General features: G+C 43.0%; 1 protein-coding gene across 1 annotated transcript; it reads left to right on the forward strand.

Annotated features, from left to right (window-relative positions):
- Positions 1-10306: 10306 nt before the first annotated feature.
- Positions 10307-23743, forward strand: LOC310815873 (relaxin receptor 2-like; the record flags this gene model as incomplete). The annotated part of the gene is made up of 19 exons (XM_083685820.1): positions 10307-10445; positions 10701-10784; positions 11039-11144; positions 11511-11582; positions 12767-12838; positions 12968-13039; positions 13535-13606; positions 15297-15371; positions 16764-16835; positions 18094-18165; positions 18637-18708; positions 18980-19051; positions 19207-19278; positions 19418-19647; positions 21597-21742; positions 21940-22035; positions 22396-22564; positions 23051-23269; positions 23478-23743. 19 exons carry the CDS (start codon positions 10307-10309, stop codon positions 23741-23743), a joined length of 2178 nt encoding a protein of 725 aa, XP_083541946.1.

Here is a 23743-nt window from a genome sequence, read left to right on the forward strand (position 1 = left end):
ACTAACTCTTATGTGAGAATGCTGTTTATTGACTTCAGCTCAGCATTCAACACCATCATCCCCTCCAAACTGATCTCCAAACTCAGGCAACTGGGCATCAACCCCTCCCTCTGCAACTGGATTCTAGACTTCCTGACCAACAGGCCGCAGTCTGTTAGGCTTCACAACCACACCTCCTCAACCCTCACCCTGAACACCGGCGTTCCACAAGGCTGTGTGCTGAGCCCCCTCCTTTACTCCCTCTTCACCTACGACTGTACACCTGTACATGGCTCAAACACCATTGTTAAGTTTGCAGACGACACAACGGTGATCGGTCTCATCAGCAACAACGATGAGTCGGCCTACAGGGAGGAGGTCCAGCACCTAACAGTGTGGTGCAACGACAATAACCTGGCTCTCAACACCAAGAAGACCAAAGAACTCATTGTGGACTTCAGGAAGTCTAAAGCTGGCGCACACACCCCCATCCTCATCAACGGGACTGAGGTGGAGCGAGTCACCAGCTTCAAGTTTCTGGGTGTCCACATCTCTGAGGACCTCTCCTGGACCCTCAACACCTCCACCCTGATAAAGAAGGCTCACCAGCGTCTCTTCTTCCTGAGGAGACTAAAGAAGGTCCATCTATCTCCTCAGATCCTGGTGAACTTCTACCGCTGCACCATCGAGAGTATCCTTACCAACTGTGTCACAGTATGGTATGGCAACTGCTCGGCATCGGACCGGAAAGCACTGCAGAGGGTGGTGAAAACTGCCCAACGCATCACCGGTTCCTCACTCCCCTCCATCGAGGCTGTCCAGGGCAAACGATGCTTGCGTAAGGCACGCAGCATCGTCAAGGACATCTCTCACCCCAACCATAGACTTTTCACCCCACTCCCCTCCGGGAGGCGCTACAGGTCTCTCCGCACCCGAACCAGTAGGTTCAGAGGCAGCTTCTTCCCTGCGGTTGTCACCCTACTGAACTCGAACACTACACCTACCTGACAACCTACTACCCCTGCAACCCCCACCCCCCCCCCCCCACCCGGACAATTGCACTATTGCACTATTACTCCCCTCCCCTGTTCTTACTCAATACCACTGCTCTTCTGTACATACCTGTCCATACTGTTCATAATGCACATAATGCACATATCCTATATTTTCTTTAATACTACTGCACATACTGTACATACTTGTTTATACGGCATTCCATATTTATATTTATTCTGCATCTACCTCATGTTACTGTTAATACATATATACTGCTAGACTGCATTACCCATACAGCTCATATGCTGCTACACTGCTCATACTGTAACTATTTATTCTGCTATAATGCTACTGTTACTCATATACTGCTATACTGCACTGCTATATTATACTGCTTATATTATACTATATTATACTGCACTACTACTGATCATATATTGCACTACCTGTAAATACTGTTCATTGCACTTTCTGCTATTTTGCACTTCTGGTTAGACGCTAACTGCATTTCGTTGTCTCTGTACTTGTACTCTGCACAATGACAATAAAGTTGAATCTAATCTAATCTAATCTAATGTTCGGCAACTAATTCGGGAGGGAGGAGCTGTCTCAGTCAACTACAGTTTGAGGGGTCCGTGGGAGGTATACTGAATCCAAGCAGGAGTACCAGGGCGCCAGAGAGTCTGGGACACAGCTAATGGAATAATATGAAATAATGATGGGAAAATACGGATGGACGGAATCATGATGAAAACAATATGACAGGGGAAATGAAGGACTGGGCAGTTGCTGTGTGTTTGTGGTTAGTTACTGTAGTGGTTGTATCTGGTTAGTTAGTGGTTTTGTGTCGTTAACGTCAGTGTGTATGTTTGTTATGTATAAATGCACACCTGTGTGGGAATGTAGAGTGCGCTTTGTGTTTACACATCTGTTTTCGACCTTTGGCAACACTGCAGGCATTTTCTTTCACTGAAAAAGGAAAGCAAGCACTTCAATTCAAGTTTGTATGTATCTGCTTGTGTGTGCGTCTGAGCTTTTCTGTGTGTGTGTGTGTGTGTGTGTGTGTGTGTGTGTGTGTGTGTCTCTCTCTCTCTCTCTCTCTCTCTCTCTCTCTCTCTCTCTCTCTCTCTATTCATCTCTCTCACTCTCTTTCTCTCCTTCATTCTCTCTCTGTGGGTGGGTGTAGTTGATTGCAAGTTTAATGTGTGTGTTCACTGTATAATTCCTAACTCTAAACATTGTGATGCTTTATCCAATGGAATATATTATCTTCGAGTGGAGGCTGATTCATAGAAAATAAACACACAGAACTGGCTATGAAGACTGTATGTTTTAGATGCATGCTGACATGTTATATCAGAAATTCAGCTTGAAAAAAATAGCTGCTGTGTCAGAATGCTACAGATGTGATTCCACTAAACCACCTAGTCTTGTTTGTCTATCAAACAACAAATGGCTGACAGGAGGGAAAAGACAGATACAGGAGATGACTGTGTTCTTCATTTCCAAAGTGGTTATGTGGTTTTCGATAATGTCTATTGTCTTTGTCTTTGAGTTCTACGCAAAATGAATGTTGAACGATGTAACTGCTTTCTCTTTGTGTCCCCCATCTCATTCTATCTTTCTCTCTCTCTCTATTTCTCTCTCTCTCACACACACACACACACACACACACACACACACACACACACACACACACACACACACACACACACACACACACACACCAGGGCCAAATGAATTTCCCCTTACAGCTGTCCAGTGTCTACTGTCCAGTGTGTTTGTGTTTATGGCTTTGAAAATTAGCGAGAGATGCCTCTGCCAATGTCTTTGTGTGTGTGTGTGTGTGTGTGTGTGTGTGTGTGTACCCCCATGTATAATCCTTTGCAGATGGTGAGGTTTGATCCCATGTTAAAGTTAATTTCACTGGTTTCACTATGTTCTCTCTATGTTAATCACAGAGGCCCACAGTATCTGAGCCAACAATAAATGCTTCTGTTGTTTTTTCACATAATAGTCCCTCTCTTTTTGAGGCCACCTAATAACACTCAGACAAGGTAGGACTGGTACTGTGGGCTCACTGTTTGAATGCTAATAAAAAATGATTGTTTCTCTCAAATGCATGCATTCAATTAAACTTCAAAGCTCCATGTGAATGGAAAGTTAGCAGGAAAACAATATTTTAACTATTTGTATCTATGGGACAATGACTAATATCATGCACAATCAATTTGAGTTATGTGACAACAAAGCGCTTTCAGCCAGAATTATGATTTTTTTCCCCCACAAAGTCATCTTCTCCCTTTTGTCATTGTTATTTAACATAAAGGCAGGCATCCTTCTAAACAAAATCCAAACAGCATGGTCTACATTGCTCTGTTATGGTTAGGCCAGCTATTTTTCCTGACAAGGAAAAGCTCTGGGCCTTATAGTTTAAATTTCGTTATTGTCACATACTGTGCGAGCAGAGCAGTGAGGTGCTTGGTTCACATAGGGCCTCAACAATGTTATACACAACATACAATAACACTTCTTAAATGCTTAAATACACCCTAAATTGCACAATATGAATACAAGTACACATATTGAAATAGTAATAGATTATGATGACATTAACAATATAAGGGTAGTGGACAGTGCAAAATAAATGTATGTGCAATAATTTTACATTACATAGTGGGGATGAAGAGGTCTTTAGGAGGGACAGTTAAGATGTAGCCTGAATGTAGCCTAATATAATCTATAGTGTAAAAATTGTCCTACTGTATAGGTAGCAGCAGTAATATAAGTAAGTATAAGTAAGTAGATAAGTAGATAAGTAAATAAGTAGATAAGTAAATAAATAAATAAGTAATAAATAAGTAGATAAGTAGAGTCCATATAGAAATTAAATGTAGCAGCATGTTGGTGAGTGTGTGTGTGGGAGAGTCAGTGTGTGTGTGGGAGAGTCAGTGTGTGTGTGGGAGAGTCAGTGTGTGTGTGGGAGAGTCAGTGTGTGTGTGGGAGAGTCAGTGTGTGTGTGGGAGAGTCAGTGTGTGTGTGGGAGAGTCAGTGGTCAACATTATAGATGATCATTCATCAGTCTTATCACTGTTGAGTAGAAGCTGTCACAGAACCTTTTGGTCCCAGGTTGGGCGCTCCAGTAGCATCTGCCAGACGGGAGCAGGATGAACAGTCTGTCTTTGAGGATTTTGTTGGCCTTCTTCTGACACCTGTTGGTATACAATGGAAAACAATCATGTTCATCACCTGAAATGTGAAATGCAGACGACTGCTGTAGCTGGATAGAGACTTTAGTCCAGGTTGTCTGCACACTCCAACCAATTCAAGTGATCTGAATTCACAATAAAATAAATAAATAAATAAATATTTGATGTAAAAAACTTGTTATTTTCAGTTTATTTATAAATCATTGAAAGTAATTTGCAATCATGGAAGTATAATTTCTATTTAGTGCCTAAATTGACTGAATTGAAATTCAACTGACCCCAACCCTGCTAGTGACACCACATATCCTTTCTCCTCCTGTATTTGACGAGGGAAGTAACACTGAGAGGCATCTATGTTTCACGCAAGACACCTTAATCTCCTCATCCTTGTTCCTTTGATGGCAACTCAGTCCATTAACACACATCACTGATCTTAATGACTGAGAGTAACACAGCAGAAATGTATCCTGTCTTTTTGTCAATTGAAGGACATGAGGAGGAGTGGAGTAGATGAGACAGGGTTTATAGAGAAAGAAAGGACTGGGCTTCTTTGCGTTGTCTAGGTAGGTGAACTGTGGTGGCTCATTTTGATCCATGATTGCCTCATTCTTTCATTTGTTGAATTTTACGATTGAATGATTTTACCCAAACACAGAAGACTGGGAGAGCTTTTTCACTTATACACAGAAAGGATAGGCCTATAGAGATCTGAAAAATATTGTTGTTGCTTTTGGTATTTGTCCACATTGTTGTTGCTTTTGGTATTAGACCGCATTAAAATAGATGTTTATGTAACCTATACCTAATTTAGCAACAACCTATTATACTGAAAACAACGACCTATAGCCATTCTTCCGTCGGACCGGTCTGAATACTGGTCATTAGGTCGCGTGAGGACACCTATAGGGCGCTGAGGAGCGTAAGGGACTAAACATCCCCCCAGCTCATGAGCTCGGTATCTGTCTATTGGCCCCAGCACGAGTGCGATTTTTCGTTACAATCTTGGGAAGCACCTCTTTCTCACGTCTTGCGCTGTGTGTAATCCGTGTCTGTGTCCATGGTTGGCGTACAGAAAGAGAGCGCTACATGTATTCCTTGTGTGTGTGTGTGTGTGTGTGTGTGTGTGTGTGTGTGTGTGTGTGTGTGTGTGTGTGTGTGTGTGTGTGTGTGGTGTGGTGTGGTGTGGTGTGGTGTGGTGTGTGTGTGTGTGTGTGTGTGTGTGTGTGTGTGTGTGTGTGTGTGTGTGTGTGTGTGTGTGTGTGTGTGTGTTTGTGTTTGTGTGGAGAGAAAGAGGGAGGGGAGGATGGGATGGATGGAGAGAGAAAGAGAGAGGATGCCACTGTTGTTGAGCACCGACTTGCCTTCGCTTCCTCAACTGTTGTTTTATGCGTCCTTTGATGATAATCTGACATAAGACCAAGTCAGACCGGTTTAGCTGTCATGTTCGTTCAGAGGAGATTGTTGACTGTCGTCCCGAGGGATTTCGAAATGTGGAGCGTTATCTCGAACATGGACAACTGACAGCAAAAACACGGACAATGAGAGCCGTAAAACTTTCGACTCCGAGACTTGACGTACCACTTATTTTACTGTTCGTTCACCTTACTGACACGGCGATCAGAGGTAAGTTAAATTGAAGGGAATCAAACTTTCCTATGAAATATAAACAGGTGACGTTTTTTCCCCAATTTAGAGAATTAGTCCGATTCCCACATTTAGAAATAGCATTTCACCTCTCCCCTAATTTTGCAATTTTGACGCAGACGTTGATGTCATAGCCGAATGTTCCCATCACATTGAGCCTGCTCCAGTGCGTTTACAAGAAAAGCAATAGGCTAACATGTTCAAGCATTATATTATGTCCCAGACCTACAGCTGCTTTTCATCATGCTGTTGTAAGCTCTGAATGATCTCTCATTGTTGCTGAATGGTCCCTCACTGTAGCTATAAATTATGTTTCGATTGGGGAATCTGTATAAACCCTGAAATGGTCTTGTTGTCCTTATAAAGACCACTATTAGAACAGTCCATTACAGGGTTATCGCACCACTGTTTTAAATGTTTAGCCTCGCATTGGTTTGTCTACTAAGTGAGTGAAGAGCCTGGCTGAACTTAATGGAGAGGAACGTTTTATCCCTCAAGCAGAGTTCAAGCCTCAGAACATACTGTACTGGGAACTCTAATGTGCATCAATGTAGCAACATCAACCAGCCTCAAAGAGACTTATCAAACACTGGACTATCCAGCAGTGAGTAACTCTGACGTTAAATGATTTTGAAAAAAACTATTAAATAGCACTTGGTCCACTGATTTTTGTTGTTGTTGATTGTTCTAATTAGGTGTGGTATAGCTGTTGTACATATTCAGCAGGAAATTATGCTGCTCTCTGCTCAATTGGGTTTAGAAGTCGATTAATACATTGAAGGGTTCCCGCCTCCGCTGTCCGCTCCCCAATCCCTGGTCCCCAAGGTCTGAAATTGGGAACCAGGTGTGTGTGTGTGTGTGTGTGTGTGTTGGGTGGGGAAAATAAAGTTCACAGAGTGAATATAATCGAAACAATGCGCGTGGTCCCACGCAGTGTGGTGGCCGTCAATGTGGCCGTTGTATTAGTGACATAAAAATGTACATCCGCTGTTCCAATATTTACATTTATGGCATTTAGCAGACGCCTTTATCCAAAGCGACTTACAACTAATACATTTTTTTAAGTAAGTGAATCATCTATCCAACAGTCATCATAAGACAAAGTAATCAATGCTCACACCAGGGGCCATTGGCAGTCGTAATGCCAGAAGCCTTTTTTAATTATTATTCTTTTTTTTTATTAATAGGAGAGAAACTTGTACAGGGGGGAAGTGGGGGTGAAGAGGTCTCAAGGGTTGGGGTTATGGTTAGTACAGGGGGGGAAGTGGGGGTGAAGAGGTCTTTCGGAGGGACTCTTAAGATGTAGCCTGAAGAGATGGGTTTTCAATCTACGGTGGAAGATCGATAGTGACTCTGCAGTCCTGACAGTGGTGGGAAGCTCAATATTAGGCGACAGCCTCCTCCCATAAGTGGGTTATAACCCTGTTCCACCCATGCATGGCTGTGCCCAGGGTTTGTACACATGCACTCTTGTGGTACCCTAAAAAAGTGAAGTAATATTTCTAAAGCGTATGGGGTTGTCCTCTTGATAATTTATGAAAGTGAATCGCACCTGCTTCTGCTGAAACTTTTCCTCTTGAAAACTGTCTACGTAGCATCGGTAGAAGACATACATTTTAGTCCTGACATTCTTTGGACATATACCCGGTGTTTTCATATTCCATCTAAATCGAGTCAGTCCAAGAACAGACCGTGTGTTGCGGAGAGTTGTGACCTCTCTCCTTTCCCTGCGGTGCAATTTAAAAGTAGCCCAAAAACCTGCCACCCAACCAATACATTTTCACCCATGACCTAGTTTTTAAAGTAGCCCAATTTGGCTGGAAAACTGCAGACATGGCAACACTGATCACTATACTGTACATAGTCTGCTCTTCAGGTTGTCAACACAAAATAAGTTTCTAAATATTGAATCATCAAATTTGCAATGATGATCAGCCCTTTTTCTTGTTTAATGTATGTGTAGCATTAGCCAATGTCACTATTATTGATCAATGTGAGTATGTGGGAAATCCAATCCAGTGTGACCCTAAGAAAAATAAATCCATAAAGGGTGCCACCCAAGGGCTGTGTGAGGTATAGCCGCACAATTACACTGACTCTGTTAGCCAGTCATGACCATTGGGATGTGCTTCATACAAGGCTTTCTATAGGTGTTTGACCATGTTTTTCCTCTCCTCTCCTCTCCTCTCCTCTCCTCTCCTCTCCTCTTTCAGTCGAGGAATATGGTGGTAAGCAGCGTCAGGATCACACTGTTCCCCTGATGAGGGTTATTGGTGTGCTTGTGTGTTACAGCCAAAATTCTACAGGCAGTTACAGGCAGTTCTGGAGCTAAACCCATTGAGGGCTTGAATGCAGTTTTCTTGTTTTTCTGAATATTCTAATGAATCAAGAATTGAAATGTTTAACATATTCCATAAATGTATGCATGGTACACCATGTGTTGGTATGTCCACTTTGTGGTATCCTATATGAAAGCTCCTCCAATATATGAAAAGGAAAATAAGAATGAGGAGTGCTGCTGTGTTTGTAGTATTTTCAAGCAGACAAAAAATATAGTTTCAACAAATAAATGAGAATGGATAGGTTTGCATTGAATTAATGAAAATGTGTCAAACCAGAAGCCATAAACCCACAAATAACAAGGCACTACATTTTGTGGAAATGTAGTGCCTTGAAGGCACAATTAAGGCTTTTTAACTTTTTTTCCAAGTTCCTGTTTTTAACATATTTTACATTATAAGATACAAGCCTGTCCCTATTACCATGTAGTTTGTCTCTCCTCCAACGTATGTTGAGAGCTAGCTGCTGATACCCCAGAACTGCCTAGGACCTGTCATAACATTCTCAGAGCTCGTAAGGACATTCACAATTTATAACCGTTTGGGCACTAAATAGACCCCAAAACATGTGTGCGCCAATTTTCAATCAAACACATAAACATCAACCAATCTCTAGTTGTCTCATAATTATTAATATTAGCCTATTGCATGCAATTAGAATGACACACTGAATTATCATGGTTATTATTATGTATATCCTGCCTTTATTAGGCCAAGACGTTTTGGCCTAATTTGTTGTCATTGATTGTAAGACAAGTCTTCTAGAGGGGGCATCCGTATCACCCTGTATCTGCCACTACTCAGTCGCTTATATTTGCCATCATCCATTGGTTGAAAGGCTGAAGCTGCGCTGTACGCTTTCCTCCACATGTGGCATTCGCACTGACTTCGTAGGTATGCCTTGTTGAGGTGCCTCTACCTTGATATCAGACCACTTCTTTTTGAGCTCCAAGAGGCTGTGCTGCGTTCACAGCAGCTGTCTGTGACTTATTGCCATGCAAGATATTGTCTCATATTCCATATCTTATTATCCTACCTAAACCTGCAAATAATATGCGCTGTCTTGCATCTACTTCACAACCTTCACAAACTATTTTGAAAAATTCTCCTTCTTGTTTTTCCTGCTGTATTCATTTTGGTTCAGTCAAAATTATATTTTCAGCACGTTATAAAGGCTTAGGGAGGCTATTAATTGGTTGACCATATATGTATATATAAGTGGGCGTTAATGGGGTGGGGCAGTGAAGCTTGTTCACGTGCACACATTTTTAAGATGGGTCTGATTTATAATTGATAATCATTTATCGCATATATGTGACGTACGGATTGTTTATAAATCTCAATATTTTCATGTGTGCGCGTTTTTTAAAAGAAGGCGTACACACACATTTAGTGTGACACAATGGTTATAAATGAGGCCCATGATCTTCACATAACTTTTGCAGAACCCCTCAGAACCACGCAGAACTCAGAGGAACCTCTCAGAACATTCTCTGAACGTTATAGAACTTTCTGTAGTTTCAGAGCTGAGATTTGAGGTAAACTAATAAGAGTATTATGAACACAATAAGAAGACATGGCCAGGAGTAATTATTGGCAATCGACTGGATTTTATTTTCACTTGGCTTGTTCTCTCCGTGCTGCCATCTGTGCCAACGTAATAGAGGAGAAAAGGAAGAAGTCTGGTGTTAGCTTCATGCCAAGAATACAGGGTAGCTTTGAGCCCTCAAACACTACGCAGGAACACATCACAGTCAGATCAGTTCCTCTATGCTGAAAGAAACATGGAAACATTAGGATATGACATTATTGCTATAGAATTTAATTAATACTCTTATGGTTGCTTCATAAAGCCTAAAGAAGAGGCATGTCGTTTTCATAATGCAGAACTTTGTATAAGCTGCTGGAAAATATTCCACTGTCCCATTGTCCCATTGAGTGTGTGTGTGTGTGTGTGTGTGTGTGTGTGTGTGTGTGTGTGTGTGTGTGTGTGTGTGTGTGAGGTAAGCAAAGAGCAGGACCATGCATCATTGTGAGTAGCTAAAGGGCAGGAGTGTTACTTGGTGAAAACAAAGGCTCTAATTAGGAGTTGGTGTCTTGGTGCCTGAAAATGACCCTCCTCTTTCTCCAGCTACAGCGATGGTGACCAGCAGGGCGTTAGTAGAGAGTTGTCCCCTGGGCCAGTTCCCCTGTGGCAACGTGAGTGTGTGTCTTCCCCAAGCTCTTCAGTGCAATGGACACAGAGAGTGCCCCAATGGTGCTGACGAGGACTACTGTGGTGAGTGAGTGTGTGTGTGTGTGTGTGTGTGTGTGTGTGTGTGTGTGTGTCTTCTGTGATGGAAGATGTATAGTTAACATATGTATATATATATATATATACACTCACCAAACACTTTATTAGGAACACTGTACTAATACTGGGTAGGGCCAGGGCTCAAATGAATGTTTCCAACATCTTGTGGAATCAGTGCCATGAATAATTGAGGCTGTTTTAAGAGCAAAGGGAGGCGATAACTCCTCTCTTTATCACTAGGGGACAACAGCGGGTGGGCGGACATATTTGGTCGGACGATTAAGAAGGTGGACCCGCAGGACCTTCCCCTTCCAGACGACTGCTGTGAGTGTGTGTGTGTGTGTGTGTGTGTGTGTGTGTGTGTGTGTGTGTGTGTGTGTGTGTGTGTGTGTGTGTGTGTGTGTGTGTGTGTGTGTGTGTGTGTGTGTGTGTGTGTGTGTGTGTGTGTGTGCGTGCGTGCGTGTGTATGTCCACCAGAGAAAAGTTAAGTCTATCTGGTTGTGTACATGTTATTCAGTGTGTATCTGTGTGTGTGTGTGTGTGTGTGTGTGTGTGTGTGTGTGTGCGTGCATGTGTAGTTTTGCAGCAGTATCCAGAGAACTGTGGCTGTATTAAGACAGAGGTAGAATGTGTGGAAGTCAACCTACATGACGTGCCTCAGCTCTCTCCCAACGTCACCTGGCTGTAAGTACCTTTGTGTCGAGAGTGTGTGTTTGTGTGTGTATTAAAGAGTGTCACTCCAGTCCAGGATGCAGTGTCTCATTTTTCCGTTTTTTTACTTAGCTTTTTAATAAGAAAATCCAATGAGATCAGATGTATTATTTCTTTTGTCTTTTGATTGGCTGGAAAGAAAGAATTTTCCGATTGCAACATCATACAACTTTATTCTGCCCTGTGTACCTCCCATGTACCTCCAATTCCACCCAGAAATGGATTTGCCTTCTCAAGCATCCCTAGTGAGTGTGTGAGTGCGTGCGTGCGTGCGTGCGTGCGTGCGTGCGTCTTGTTATTGGTAACCATAGTAATGGTCGCATTTTGCTCCTATTGCAGATCTCTGAAGAGCAATGACATCCAGAGGCTGTCTGACAATGTCTTCTCCAAATACACAGACCTGCGGAGACTGTGAGTAAACACATACAGTATACAGTACATCAGACTGCTAGTCCCAGAAACCAGAACAATTACTCCTATTTCACTTCAGTGTCATTTACAAAGTTACTTTGCAAAGTCATTTGTCGCAGAACACTGAACCACAGGCCACAGGGAGGGGCAACCCGTCTCCAAAGACCACAAGGCTGCCTGGTACTGCATTCCCAGGCAGAACACAGGTGTAGATTGTCAGTCCAAGAGACATAAATGTTTTGTATATTAGTGTCCCATGAGCAGAAACTAACCTCTCTCATCCAGTCTGCTATTTAATCTGCATACTTTCACTCTTATGTGGTAATCTATGAGTCTGGTGTGTGCTCCTACCTCCTCTCCCCAGGGTGTCTTTGACAGGAAACAAGATTGTTTCCCTTTCCTTCCTTTATTCAACAGTTCTGTAAGGACATACCTATCATAGCATAGTGCGTGCGTGCGTGCGTGCGTGCGTGCGTGCCTGCGTGGCCCTCTTCTGCAATTTACCCAGAAATAGACAGAGATGCTTTAGTAGGTAATCAACCCTTATTTGTATTGAGAACATAACACACTCACATGCACACATGCGCGTGCACACACACACACACACACACACACACACACACACACACACACACACACACACACACACACACACACACCAAGAGAGTCTCCTTATAAAAATGAGGCAAAAGGAATACAAAGGAGACAGTATTATGGTTGTGAATGAAAGAAACAGAATTTAGAACACTGACACCAAGTAGTAGACTCATGTGTGGTCGTGCAGAAGTAATTTCCTGTCTTCTCTCAAAGCAGCATACAGTCAGAGTTCACAGAGTAATGAAAGTAAGGGCTACAGAGTGCTAGAACATTGTAGAATATTCTAAAATAGAATAGAATGTTTCCCATGTGTTCCAAATGGGTGGATCTTGTTTGAGGTTCAACGTTGTTGGTCACATGCCAACAATGACATTTCAGAAGACTATTTGATGTTTTAGTATTAGAAAAGACAGCATGTTTGTTGGTACTCTCCATCTCGCTCTCTCAATCAATGTGTATGTGAATGTGAATGTGTGTTGAGGGGTGGGGGGAGTTTGCTGAAATGTCTCAGAGCAGACGGGACTTGCATATGCATTGACAAAGCAAGAACGATTTGAATGTGTGTTAATGGGTCTGTCTGTTCTCAGGTTTCTGCAAAATAACAGCATCCAGACAGTGTCCAGGCATGCCTTCAGTGGTCTATACAAGCTCCACAAGCTGTGAGTTACTCTCATCTTACCTCTCCACATTTCACTCAACTAAACACAGGCAGAGAGAGAGAGGAGGGGTGAGTGTGTGTGTGTGTGTGTAATTTTATTCTTTCTCTCTCTCTCCCCCCCCCCCCTCAGGTTTCTCAGCAAGAACTGTATCTCTTCTCTGAGTCCAGGATTGTTTAGTGATCTCCATAAATTAGAATGGCTGTGAGTACAGAGCCAGACCACCCACCCACACACACACACGCACGCACGCACGCACGCACGCACACACACACACACACACACACACACACACACACACACACACACACACACCGCATGTTCTGCAGTTGGTCACACATTATTTTATTAGTGGGAATAAAGTGAATCTGCACTACAAGAAAGACTCCATGACTGATATCTATCTATCTATCTATCTATCTATCTATCTATCTATCTATCTATCTATCTATCTATCTATCTATCTATCTATCTATCTATCTATCCATCTATCTATCTTTACACATACCCAAAGGAATGCATATCAATTTCTAACTTATTTTAATGTTCCCCTTGATTTGTAATAAGTCTCTGATCTGCTCTGATCTCTGATCTGATCTGATCTGTTCACTTGTTCTATTTTGTTGATTCATTTGGTATTCAACAATCTTCTTTGTGAATCGTGCAACTGGGAATGTGTGTTTTATTCTCTCCCTTCAGGGTGTTGGATCATAACCCACTGAAGATCATCTCCCAGGATACCTTCACTGGGCTCCAGTCCCTCATGTTCCTGTGAGTAGCCTAGCATCATCTGCTCAGCCAATGGCTGTTGGTTCTCAACATTGTGTGGTTTTACACTGCAATGTCATCCATGTGTTTTCTTCCTCATCAATGTCTCATTTGGGATTTTATCTGTATGTGTGGTGTTCCTTCATCTTAGTTAGGTTCATCCCGGAGTCAGCCAAGTCCTGGGCTAAATCTCTCTTTCAATGCAGAATCTCCATCAGGGATGACAGGGAAACCAGCCTGTGTTATTAGAAGTCAACAGCTTGCAGTTCGTATCTCCTCTGTTCAAACACAGTGTCTTGTCTCCCTCCTCTACTCTGTATCCACTCTGTATGCTGTAGTCCCTACTTGTTTGTTCAGTTTTATTGTTCATATCTCATTTAGTATTCAATCATATCTACTGAACAGATAATTAAAATTAACGACAGTAGTCAGTGTAAGTCAATGGTGTGAGTCAATTCGACTGGTCTGTTCATTTCATGGACCATTGGTTCTGAACACACTGGGCATCATTTATCAACATGTTCCTTAATAATGTGTATATTTTTTCATATGAAAAGCTCATACGAAAACTCTGCTCCAGATTCTTGAAACGTGCTTTGATAAATCCCAACAGTTCAAAAGTTACTATATTCCATACCCTCATTTCCCTATATTTGGCCGTTGTTCTCAAGCAGTGATTGCCGGACACTTTCCTGTGAAATACAGTTTCATTGTAGATCGACGGGAGGGATCTTGATCATTTTGATTGCGAACTGTTAGGAAATATGTTTTATAGACCTAGAGCTACAGCTGTAACAACTAGCAACATGAATTTACTGCAATTGTTAAAATTTGACACGGGTTATTATTTTTGATCTACGACAACATTTTACATTGTTTCAATAATTTCTGATCCTCTCGAGAAGTAAAGCTTGGAGTGATCTGGTCTTTTATTCAGTCGTGATTGCGAATTGTCAGCTGAGCCAGAGCAGCATGGAAAACCAGGAAAACAATTTTCTTCCCATTTCTTATCGGAAATATTTTAATCACTTGTCGATCTCTCCCATTCTTTCATTTTGAAAATACCAATGAATGTATCCTCTCCCCCTGTCTTTCTTCTCTCTCTGTTTATCTTTCATTCCATTAATTGGAATTCCATTCACAGGTCATTGTTGAACCAAGAGTGTGCCTCTTTCTGTGTTTGCTCCAAATGGCTTATTGCTTATTGGGACTATGGATCGTTCTCTGTCCATTCGTATGTCACAAAATGATGTCCTGAAGCAAGCACACCAGTGAGATGTTAAGAGGCTAATTGCCTCTGTTGTACAGTACGGACGCATTCACTAACCATAGGTGTACCCAAAAGCTAGGGAATGACATGACAGTTTATATTATGTTCTTGGATCTGTCTGTGTGCGTACTGCAATCAGTTTTTGTCTGTGTGTATGTATGTGTGTGTGTGTGTGTGTGTGTGTGTGTGTGTGTGTGTGTGTATGTGTGTGTGTGTGTGTGTGTGTGTGTGTGTGTGTGTATGTGTGTGTGTGTGTGTGTGTGTGTGTGTGTGTGTGTGTGTATGTGTGTGTGTGTGTGTGTGTGTGTGTGTGTGTGTGTGTGTGTGTGTGTGTGTGTGTGTGTGTGTGTGTGTGTGTGTGTGTGTGTGTGTGTGTGTGTGTGTGTGTATACTCTTTAAGGTGTGTGAATCATCTCTCCTCAGCTCCATGGTGAACACCTCCCTGCAGCAGCTCCCTCAGCCCAGCCTATGCTACCACATGCCCTCCCTGTGCTGGCTGTGAGTATCTATCCATCGAAAATGAGAAGCTTATTAGATGTAAAGATTACTGAGTTGAAATCGAATTTACTCCAAGCCTGGCTATCAGTGCCTCAATGTGACCAGTTACAGTAGATTACATTACCAACAGGCCTACCAATTGGCCCTCTAGATTAGTTACAGCGTAGGTTTCATTTGTACACGTTGAAAGATAGAAACACTTTGAAAACGCTGTGGTTATTTTGTGGTTTATATCAAATAAAACAACAACTATCTGACGTAATATGGTCAAGAGCAGTCAGAACACAACACATCCATATACTGTAGGCTGTTGGTTGATAATAACACATTGGCTTCTCTACACATACATTCAACCATATCTAATCAATGACACTTCACCTCATGTTTTTTTGTAAACTCTGGTGGGTCATGCATCTCTCTGCTGTTCGACAGACAACAGGTCAAAAAGTATGAAAAATAAACTTCAACTGTCAACAGACGATTTGTCAGTTATCACTGGCTACTACGCTTTTATTTCATATCACTCAAATAGCAAATCATGTCGCCAATTATGACAGAAAGCAGTATGTTAGTGTGTGTGCGTGTACGTGTGCATGTGCGTGTGTGTGTGTGTGTTTGTGTGTGTGTGTGTGCAGGAGACTAGTGTGGGAGTAGAGTAGTTTGATCAGTCTGTTCAGAAGGAGAACCTACAGCTCTGAACTCTAATGAGAGCACACTCCTGCACCCACACACATGTTCCAATAGGGGATCAGAGAGTCCTGCTGGGGATAAAGAGAGGAGATGAGGAGTGTGTTATCCTTTGGTCAGCCTGACCCTGTGTCCTGTGTGTGTGTGTGTGTGTGTGTGTGTGTGTGTGTGTGTGTGTGTGTGTGTGTGTGTGTGTGTGTGTGTGTGTGTGTGTGTGTGACTGAAAGAAAGAGAGAGAGAGAGAGAGAGAGAGAAATCGACAGATAGGAAGACGCATGTGGCTTTTTCTCTCTTTAGTGTGAAAGGGGATCAGATGAGAGTTCTATTGGGGACAAAGAGGGGGGATGAGGAGTGTGTTAGCCTTCAGTCAGCATGATTGTGTAATGTGTGTGAGGTTGAGTGTGTGAGAGTGTACTATTTTGCTAACTCAGGTAGCTAACTCCCAAATGTCTCTCTGGGCTGAAATGTCCTCCCTCTTCACCTTTTCCAAATCTTCCCTTTCACTTTATCCTCCCTTTCACATTAAAACAAGCCATTGTTTTCCAAAAAAGGTAGTGGCTGCACAGTGTGTTGGAGACATTTTGGGGGTAGCGCAAGTGTGTAATTCATGTGCAAAGCAAGTGTCGGAGTAGCGAGCCATATGATTAATGTTCTTTCTCTCTCTCTCTCTCTCTCTCTCTCTCTCTCTCTCTCTCTCTCTTTCAGAGATCTTGAGGCGAACCAGGTCCAAACACTCAACTACTCTACCCTGATTTCCTGCAACGAGCTCACAGTACTGTTAGTACAGCCATGCATGTGTGTGTGTGTGTGTGTGTGTGTGTGTGTGTTTGTGTGTGTTTAAATAGTGAAGGACTATAGATCTGTCATACTGATGGTAACAGACAGGCAGAGTTTTCTGTGCATTCTGACTGATGTAAGAGTAAGAGAAGAAACAGAAGGTCTGTTATCCCATATAGTGTTGCTCTCTCTACAGGTAGACACTCTTGGTGTGTGTGTGTGTGTCTGTGTGTGTGTGTCTGTGTGTGTGTGTGTGTGTGTGTGTGTCTGTGTGTGTGTGTGTGTGTGTGTGTGTGTGTGTGTGTGTGTGCATGTGGGCGTGCGTGCATGTGTGTGTGTGTGTGTGTGTGTGTGTGTGCATGTGTGTGTGTATGCATGTGTGCGTGCGTGCCTGTGTGCCTGTGCGTATGTGTGTGTGTGTGTGTGTGTGTTGCTACCTCTCCCCTGGGTGTCTACTATATGAAACAAGATTGTTTTCCTTTACACAACAGCCTGTCTGTCTGTTAGGACATAACTGTCATAGCCTGTCAGTCTCTTAAGAGGTCCCAGTTCCTAACCCTCTCCTCATCCACCTGTCCTTTTGCTAGGCCATATCACAGCTATCTTTCTCTAACACAACGCTATTTTGCTGTTATATCCCATCTGTCTTTGCATAAAATAGCGAAAATGAATCTCTGTAGACTCTGTTTTAGGATTCAGCCTACTTGCTAACTTTTCTTAAATACCGTCAGCTCAATTATCACTCTCTCACTATTTCCCCCTTTATCTCTCCCTCCCACTCCCTTTCTCTTCTTTCTCAAACAGATAGTTATTTTAAGCTCTCTCTTTCTCTCTCAGTGACATCAGACAGAGCATTTGTCATTTAGATATACTTCTCTGATGGTTCATACACACTGTGTAAGTGTGGGTAATAAATATGTTAATTTAATTTGCACTGATGCATTCACAACTATGAAATATATTCATAATCATATTTTTAATTACTTTGTCATCAACTAACAGTTCTGTACCTGCCTCCCACTGAATCTGAACAAATAGCTTTAATTATTAGTTTGATGACATTAATAGCTCATGACGGTAGGAAGTGTCTATCAATGACAATAAGTTAGAATAGAGTGTGTAGGATGTGAGCATGTGAGGTTTGTCTTTTAATTATGCCTGGTTTACTCTTCTAGAATAGCTTCAGTCATTGGTAATACATATACAGTGTACAGTACATGAGCACTGTTTGGACTCTCTCTCTCTCTCTCTGTTGTAGGTTACTGATGGACAACAAGATCAAGACTCTGCCTGAAAACACCTTCCAGTCCCTCTGGGCGTTGGCAGAGCTGTGAGTGACAGTCCTCTGTCCTCTCTGTATGATTATATCTACAAAACACGAAATTCTTGCACTTGTCTTGCCTGAATTTTTCAGTAACATTTAACTAAAGTCAGTAATATTTTTGCCAAATGACCACCATTGTTTGATGAACATGTACCGTAATTCTTTTGGGTCCAAGCACCAGTGGGGTTTTTTGGCGCATTGTGTTTCCACCACCCAGGGTAATTCTGAGGACTTGAGCAGAGCAGAGAGGAGCAAACAGGAGCCAGTCAGATGAGCAACTCACGTTTCCCATTAAATTAAACAGGGGCCTTTTTTGGGCTGTTCTCAGAGATGAAAACACAAAAGTCTGAGTCTTTGGGCCAAGCACCAGTGCCAAAAGTGAATGTGGAAAAGTGCTATGTATAAGACTATTAGAATGAGTGTCACCTTTCATTTCTTTTCTTCCTCTGTTCCCTCTCCCTCTGTTTCCTTGTGTAGAGACCTGTCCAATAACAGGATTACTGATCTGCCCAACAACACCTTCAAGAGCCTCAAGTTTCTCCACAAACTGTGAGTCACAGGCTTTGTCTCAAATGAGACCCTATTCACTGTCATGCATTCCTATGGCTCGGATGAAAATAATACATGGACAATAAGGTGTAATTTGAGATATAGAGATATAGTGAGCCGTAGAACACGACAACAACTTTGTGAACTTAAAGTATTCTCTGAAACTGTGAAGCCTCCCTCTACAGAACCCTGTCAGTTGTTTTTGTCATCACACACATGTCTGTCAGTTAGTTTCTGGAAATAACTGGCAGGCCTGTTTTGTTTGTCACAGAAACATTTCCCATAACCCCCTTCTCCACATCCAACTTGGTCACTTTGATCACCTGACCCAGCTTCAGTCCCTGTGAGTACACACACACACACACACACACACACACACACACACACACACACACACACACACACACACACACACACACACAGAAATGTCTGTCTGTGTATGCAGAATAATTTCTCCATGAGCAATGTTGACCACAAACTGTATTCTCCTTTCTATAGAGATCTGGAAGGAATAGAAATCCCTGACATCCAGACTAAGATGTTTCTACCAATGGGGAACCTCTCGCACATGTATTTATTCATAGTATATCTATCCCTTCCCTATGTGTGTAACTGTCACATTTGACTTACCATCTTATCAACATGTAACATGTTGAAATAATCACACAAGCTCTCCCCCCCCCCCCCCCCCCCCCCTCTCCTCCTATAGCTACTTTAAGACTTTCCAGTACTGTTCCTATGCACCCCACGTGAGGAGCTGTAAGCCCAACACAGACGGGATCTCCTCCTTTGAAGACCTGCTGGCCAACATTGTGCTGAGAGTATCTGTTTGGGTCATAGCCTTCATCACTTGCTTCGGAAACCTCTTTGTCATCGGGATGAGGTCGCTCATAAGGGCAGAGAACAACCTCCACGCTGCGTGCATCAAAGTACTCTGCTGTGAGTGCACTTGATTGTGGTTTACACACACACACACACACACACACACACACACACACACACACACACACAGGCATGCACACACAGGCATGCACACACACACACACAGGCATGCACACACACACACACACACACACACACACACACACACAGGCATGCACACACACACACACACACACACACAAACAGACACACACACACACACACACACACACACACACACACACACACACACACACACACACACACCACTGGAGGTTGGCATGAATCTGTGGAGTTGGAATGGAAATCTTGACACTATGCCTCAGAGCTGTTCAGTGAATGCAAGACCAGAATGCTATTTTGCATTGCTGGACATGATCAATACAAAATAGAGACTTGGTCTCTATGACTGTGACTAGAACTCATCTGCCACAGTAATTGATAGCAGCTGCTGGTGTCTGCTGGAGGCAGGTCAGAGAGGACGGCCCTGCCGCTCTGCCGTCACAACATCAACCCTATCAATCCTTCTAATTACACCTCTCTCTGTCTCTCTCTCTCTCTCTCTCTCTCTCTCTCTCTCTCTCTCTCTCCCGCTGTTGCCTCTGTATCCTTCTGTTTCTTCCGTTCCTTTCTTCTACACCCCCATACACAATGAGGTTTCTTATCTCAGTGGGATCACTTGTACAGAGCAAATGCTTTCATCTGAATCCCAGCAGGCCTGGGTAGAATCAGTCTAATCCAACCACCGGTGTCTCCTCCATGTCGATCATGGGTTGTTCCCCAACATCCTGTCTTACCCTCTGACTCTACTTCTGATACTCCCTGGTGACCCGCTACACACACACACACACACACACACACACACACACACACAGACACACTCACACACTCACACACAGACAGCACTGGAGCGAGCGTGCATGGCGACACTACTATCTTGTGTTTACTGATAGCATGGTCATCTCTATAGGCTCAGCACCACTCAGATAACACACTAAGCTTTTAACCCAAAACTATTATGGTTTCATAGTAGGTTTCATTATTTATGCCAATTAAACTGCTGGATATTCACATGCACCATCTGTCACAAAGGCTTATGACAAAGGGCAATTACGTCCTGGCAGCCAGAGGAAATTGCCTGAGCCTCTTAGACAGCAGGGAATGTGTGTGTGTGTGTGTGTGTGTGTGTGTGTGTGTGTGTGTGTGTGTGTGTGTGTGTGTGTGTGTGTGTGTGTGTGTGCAATTTGGTCTAGTTTGCTGGATAAGTGATAATAATTGGACGGTAGTTCGGTAGTTGGTGTCACGCACAGTGGCTACCTGGTGTCACACACACACACACACACACACACACACACACACACACACACACACACACACACACACACACACACACACACACACACACACACACACAAACACACACACACACACACACACACACACACCTGTCCTGCCAGTAACACTATGCCAGTGTGAAACGTCAAATGCCATATGACCTATCGAGAGAGATAGGGTGATAGTTACAACAGCACTGATGGTGGCAGCACTAAATTGGTAAAACACACACTGAAAAAAATACATTCTGTATGAGACAGATGAACTAGTAGGCAATGATATCATCCAACACTGCTGGCCATTTAGGTTGGTCTGTGTCTAGCACAGGGGTTAGTTTATTTGTGAGTTTATTTGTGTTATTACTTGCCACTTATGGAGACCAGGACCAGTCCATGAAACATGAAATAGTGCTAACTGTATATGCATAGTGGGCTGTGCTTGTTAAGTAACCACTTACAGTACCTTATGTCTGATACTCTCACATACTCTGAACTATTTGAACTAAGTTGTTCTGTTAATAACCACTCTCTCTCTCTCTCTCTCTCTCTCTCTCTCTCTCTCTCTCTCTCTCTCTCTCTCTTTCACTCCGTCTCTCTCTTGCTCCTCTCTCCCTCTCTCTTTCTCTACTGCAGGTGCAGACTGTCTGATGGGTGTGTATCTGTTTTTCGTTGGAGTGTATGATGTGAAATTCCGAGGGGAGTACAATCGGAATGCTCTGCTGTGGATGGAAAGTGTGGAATGCCGGACCATCGGGTTCCTAGCCATGCTCTCCACAGAGGTGAGCTAAGTCATCAAAAAGTGAATGATGAATGTTACACACAATTGGACATTGTTACACACTCATTCACTGGAGGCCTCTACCGGATGGTACGCAACAGGTGTCAGTGCTGACTCTGGAGAAATGTCTCTACTAAATGAGTTAACTGTAAATAATGTAATTGTGAATATAACTGTCATTCTAATGGTGTCCTGCAGGTGTCTGTACTCTTACTGACCTATCTGACACTGGAGAAGTTCTTAGTCATCGTGTTTCCCTTCAGTCACCTCCGCCCGGGCAAACTGCAGACTGTGGTGAGTCACACTTCTTACACCTGCTATGACAGGTCAACTGACATGATACTGCAAGGATGCAGCCTGCAGACCGTTGTAAAGAACTCTAATCTCCTCATGTTGCTCTGCTCCACTGTTTTGACCTCAGTACTGTGTGGCCATGGCCAAGCATGTATTCCCCTATAGAAATTAAAGTTAATCTAACTAACCAAATTAAAAGTGACCAAATCTAAATGCACATTTAGTAATCTGCAGAGTGGGTGCTCAGTGAGTAAACTGAATAATGAAGATTACTAGATGGCAAATTAATATAGATATACACTTCTAAGTGTATTGTAAGTATACTGCAACAGTCTAGACTGACGACTCTCTCCCCTCCAGGTGGCCCTGGCATCTATCTGGCTGCTGGGGTTTGTGATCGCAGCAGTGCCACTGCTGAATGAGGACCTGTTTGGGAACTACTATGGCCGTAATGGAGTATGCTTCCCCCTACACTCAGACAGACAAGAGAAACCTACCGCCAAAGCATACTCCACTGGAATATTCCTGGGTAGGAAGTGTGTGTGTGTGTGTGTGTGTGTGTGTGTGTGTGTGTGTGTGTGCGTGCGTGTCTCAGGCCAACATGGTGCTGAGAGGCACCATCTAAAATGCATGAGTGGCATGGTTGGTACACCTTGTTGAGTAATTGACCATAGGTCAAATAGGTCAAATGTAAATTAAACCACTTTTAACTTTTAAATGATTACAATGAATGCTAGTTTATAATAAAGTTATTGGTAATTTGTTCAGTATTATTATATATTATTATAGTTTAAGAAACAAGGCACACTATTAATTGTTTGGTGACATTTCATTGTTGTGTGTGTGTGTGTGTGTGTGTGTGTGTGTGTGTGTGTGTGTCTGTGTGTGTGTGTCTGTGTGTGTGTGTGTGAGTGTGCGTGTGCGTGTGTGTGTGTGTGTGTGTGTGTGTGTGTGTGTGTGTGTGTGTGTGTGTGTGTGTGTGTGTGTGTGTGTGCATGTGCATGGTTGTGTCTAGGTCTGAACCTGGCAGCGTTCCTGGTGATAGTTTTCTCCTACTCCAGTATGTTCTACTCCATCTATAAGACTGGTATAAACGCCACAGACCTGAGGAGTAGACTCCACAGAGACGTTGCCGTGGCCAACAGGTTCTTCTTCATCGTGTTCTCTGACGCCCTCTGCTGGATTCCCATATTCCTGGTCAAAATACTGTCACTGCTTGAGGTGGAGATCCCAGGTGAGGCATAGTACATGTGCTGTACCTACACAGATAGTCCGCAGGTTTGTAAATAGCTGCTGGACATTATGTAAGACCTAATTTAATACTGGGACTACAGCCAAATCACACATATACACACACACACACACACACACACACACACACACACACACACACACACACACTATATATAAACTATAAACATATCATTTCTCCCCCTTTCCAGGTACCATCTCTTCTTGGGTGGTGATCTTTATTCTCCCCATCAACAGTGCTCTTAACCCCATCCTGTACACACTGACCACCAGCTTTTTTAGGGAGCAGGTGGAGTTACTGCTCTGTCGTTGGCAGAGGAGACCCACATTAAAAAAGGGTCGCAAGAGTCTGACCTCATCCACTACATACATGGAGGCCTCAAGGCATACATATTTCCACTCCCCAGGCTATCTCCCCCGAATCTCATTAACTGATATGGACCCCCGCTACGGGTGA

This window comes from Argentina silus, assembly GCF_951799395.1.
Source record: "Argentina silus genome assembly, chromosome: 2".
NCBI classification, from domain to species: Eukaryota; Metazoa; Chordata; class Actinopteri; order Argentiniformes; family Argentinidae; genus Argentina; species Argentina silus.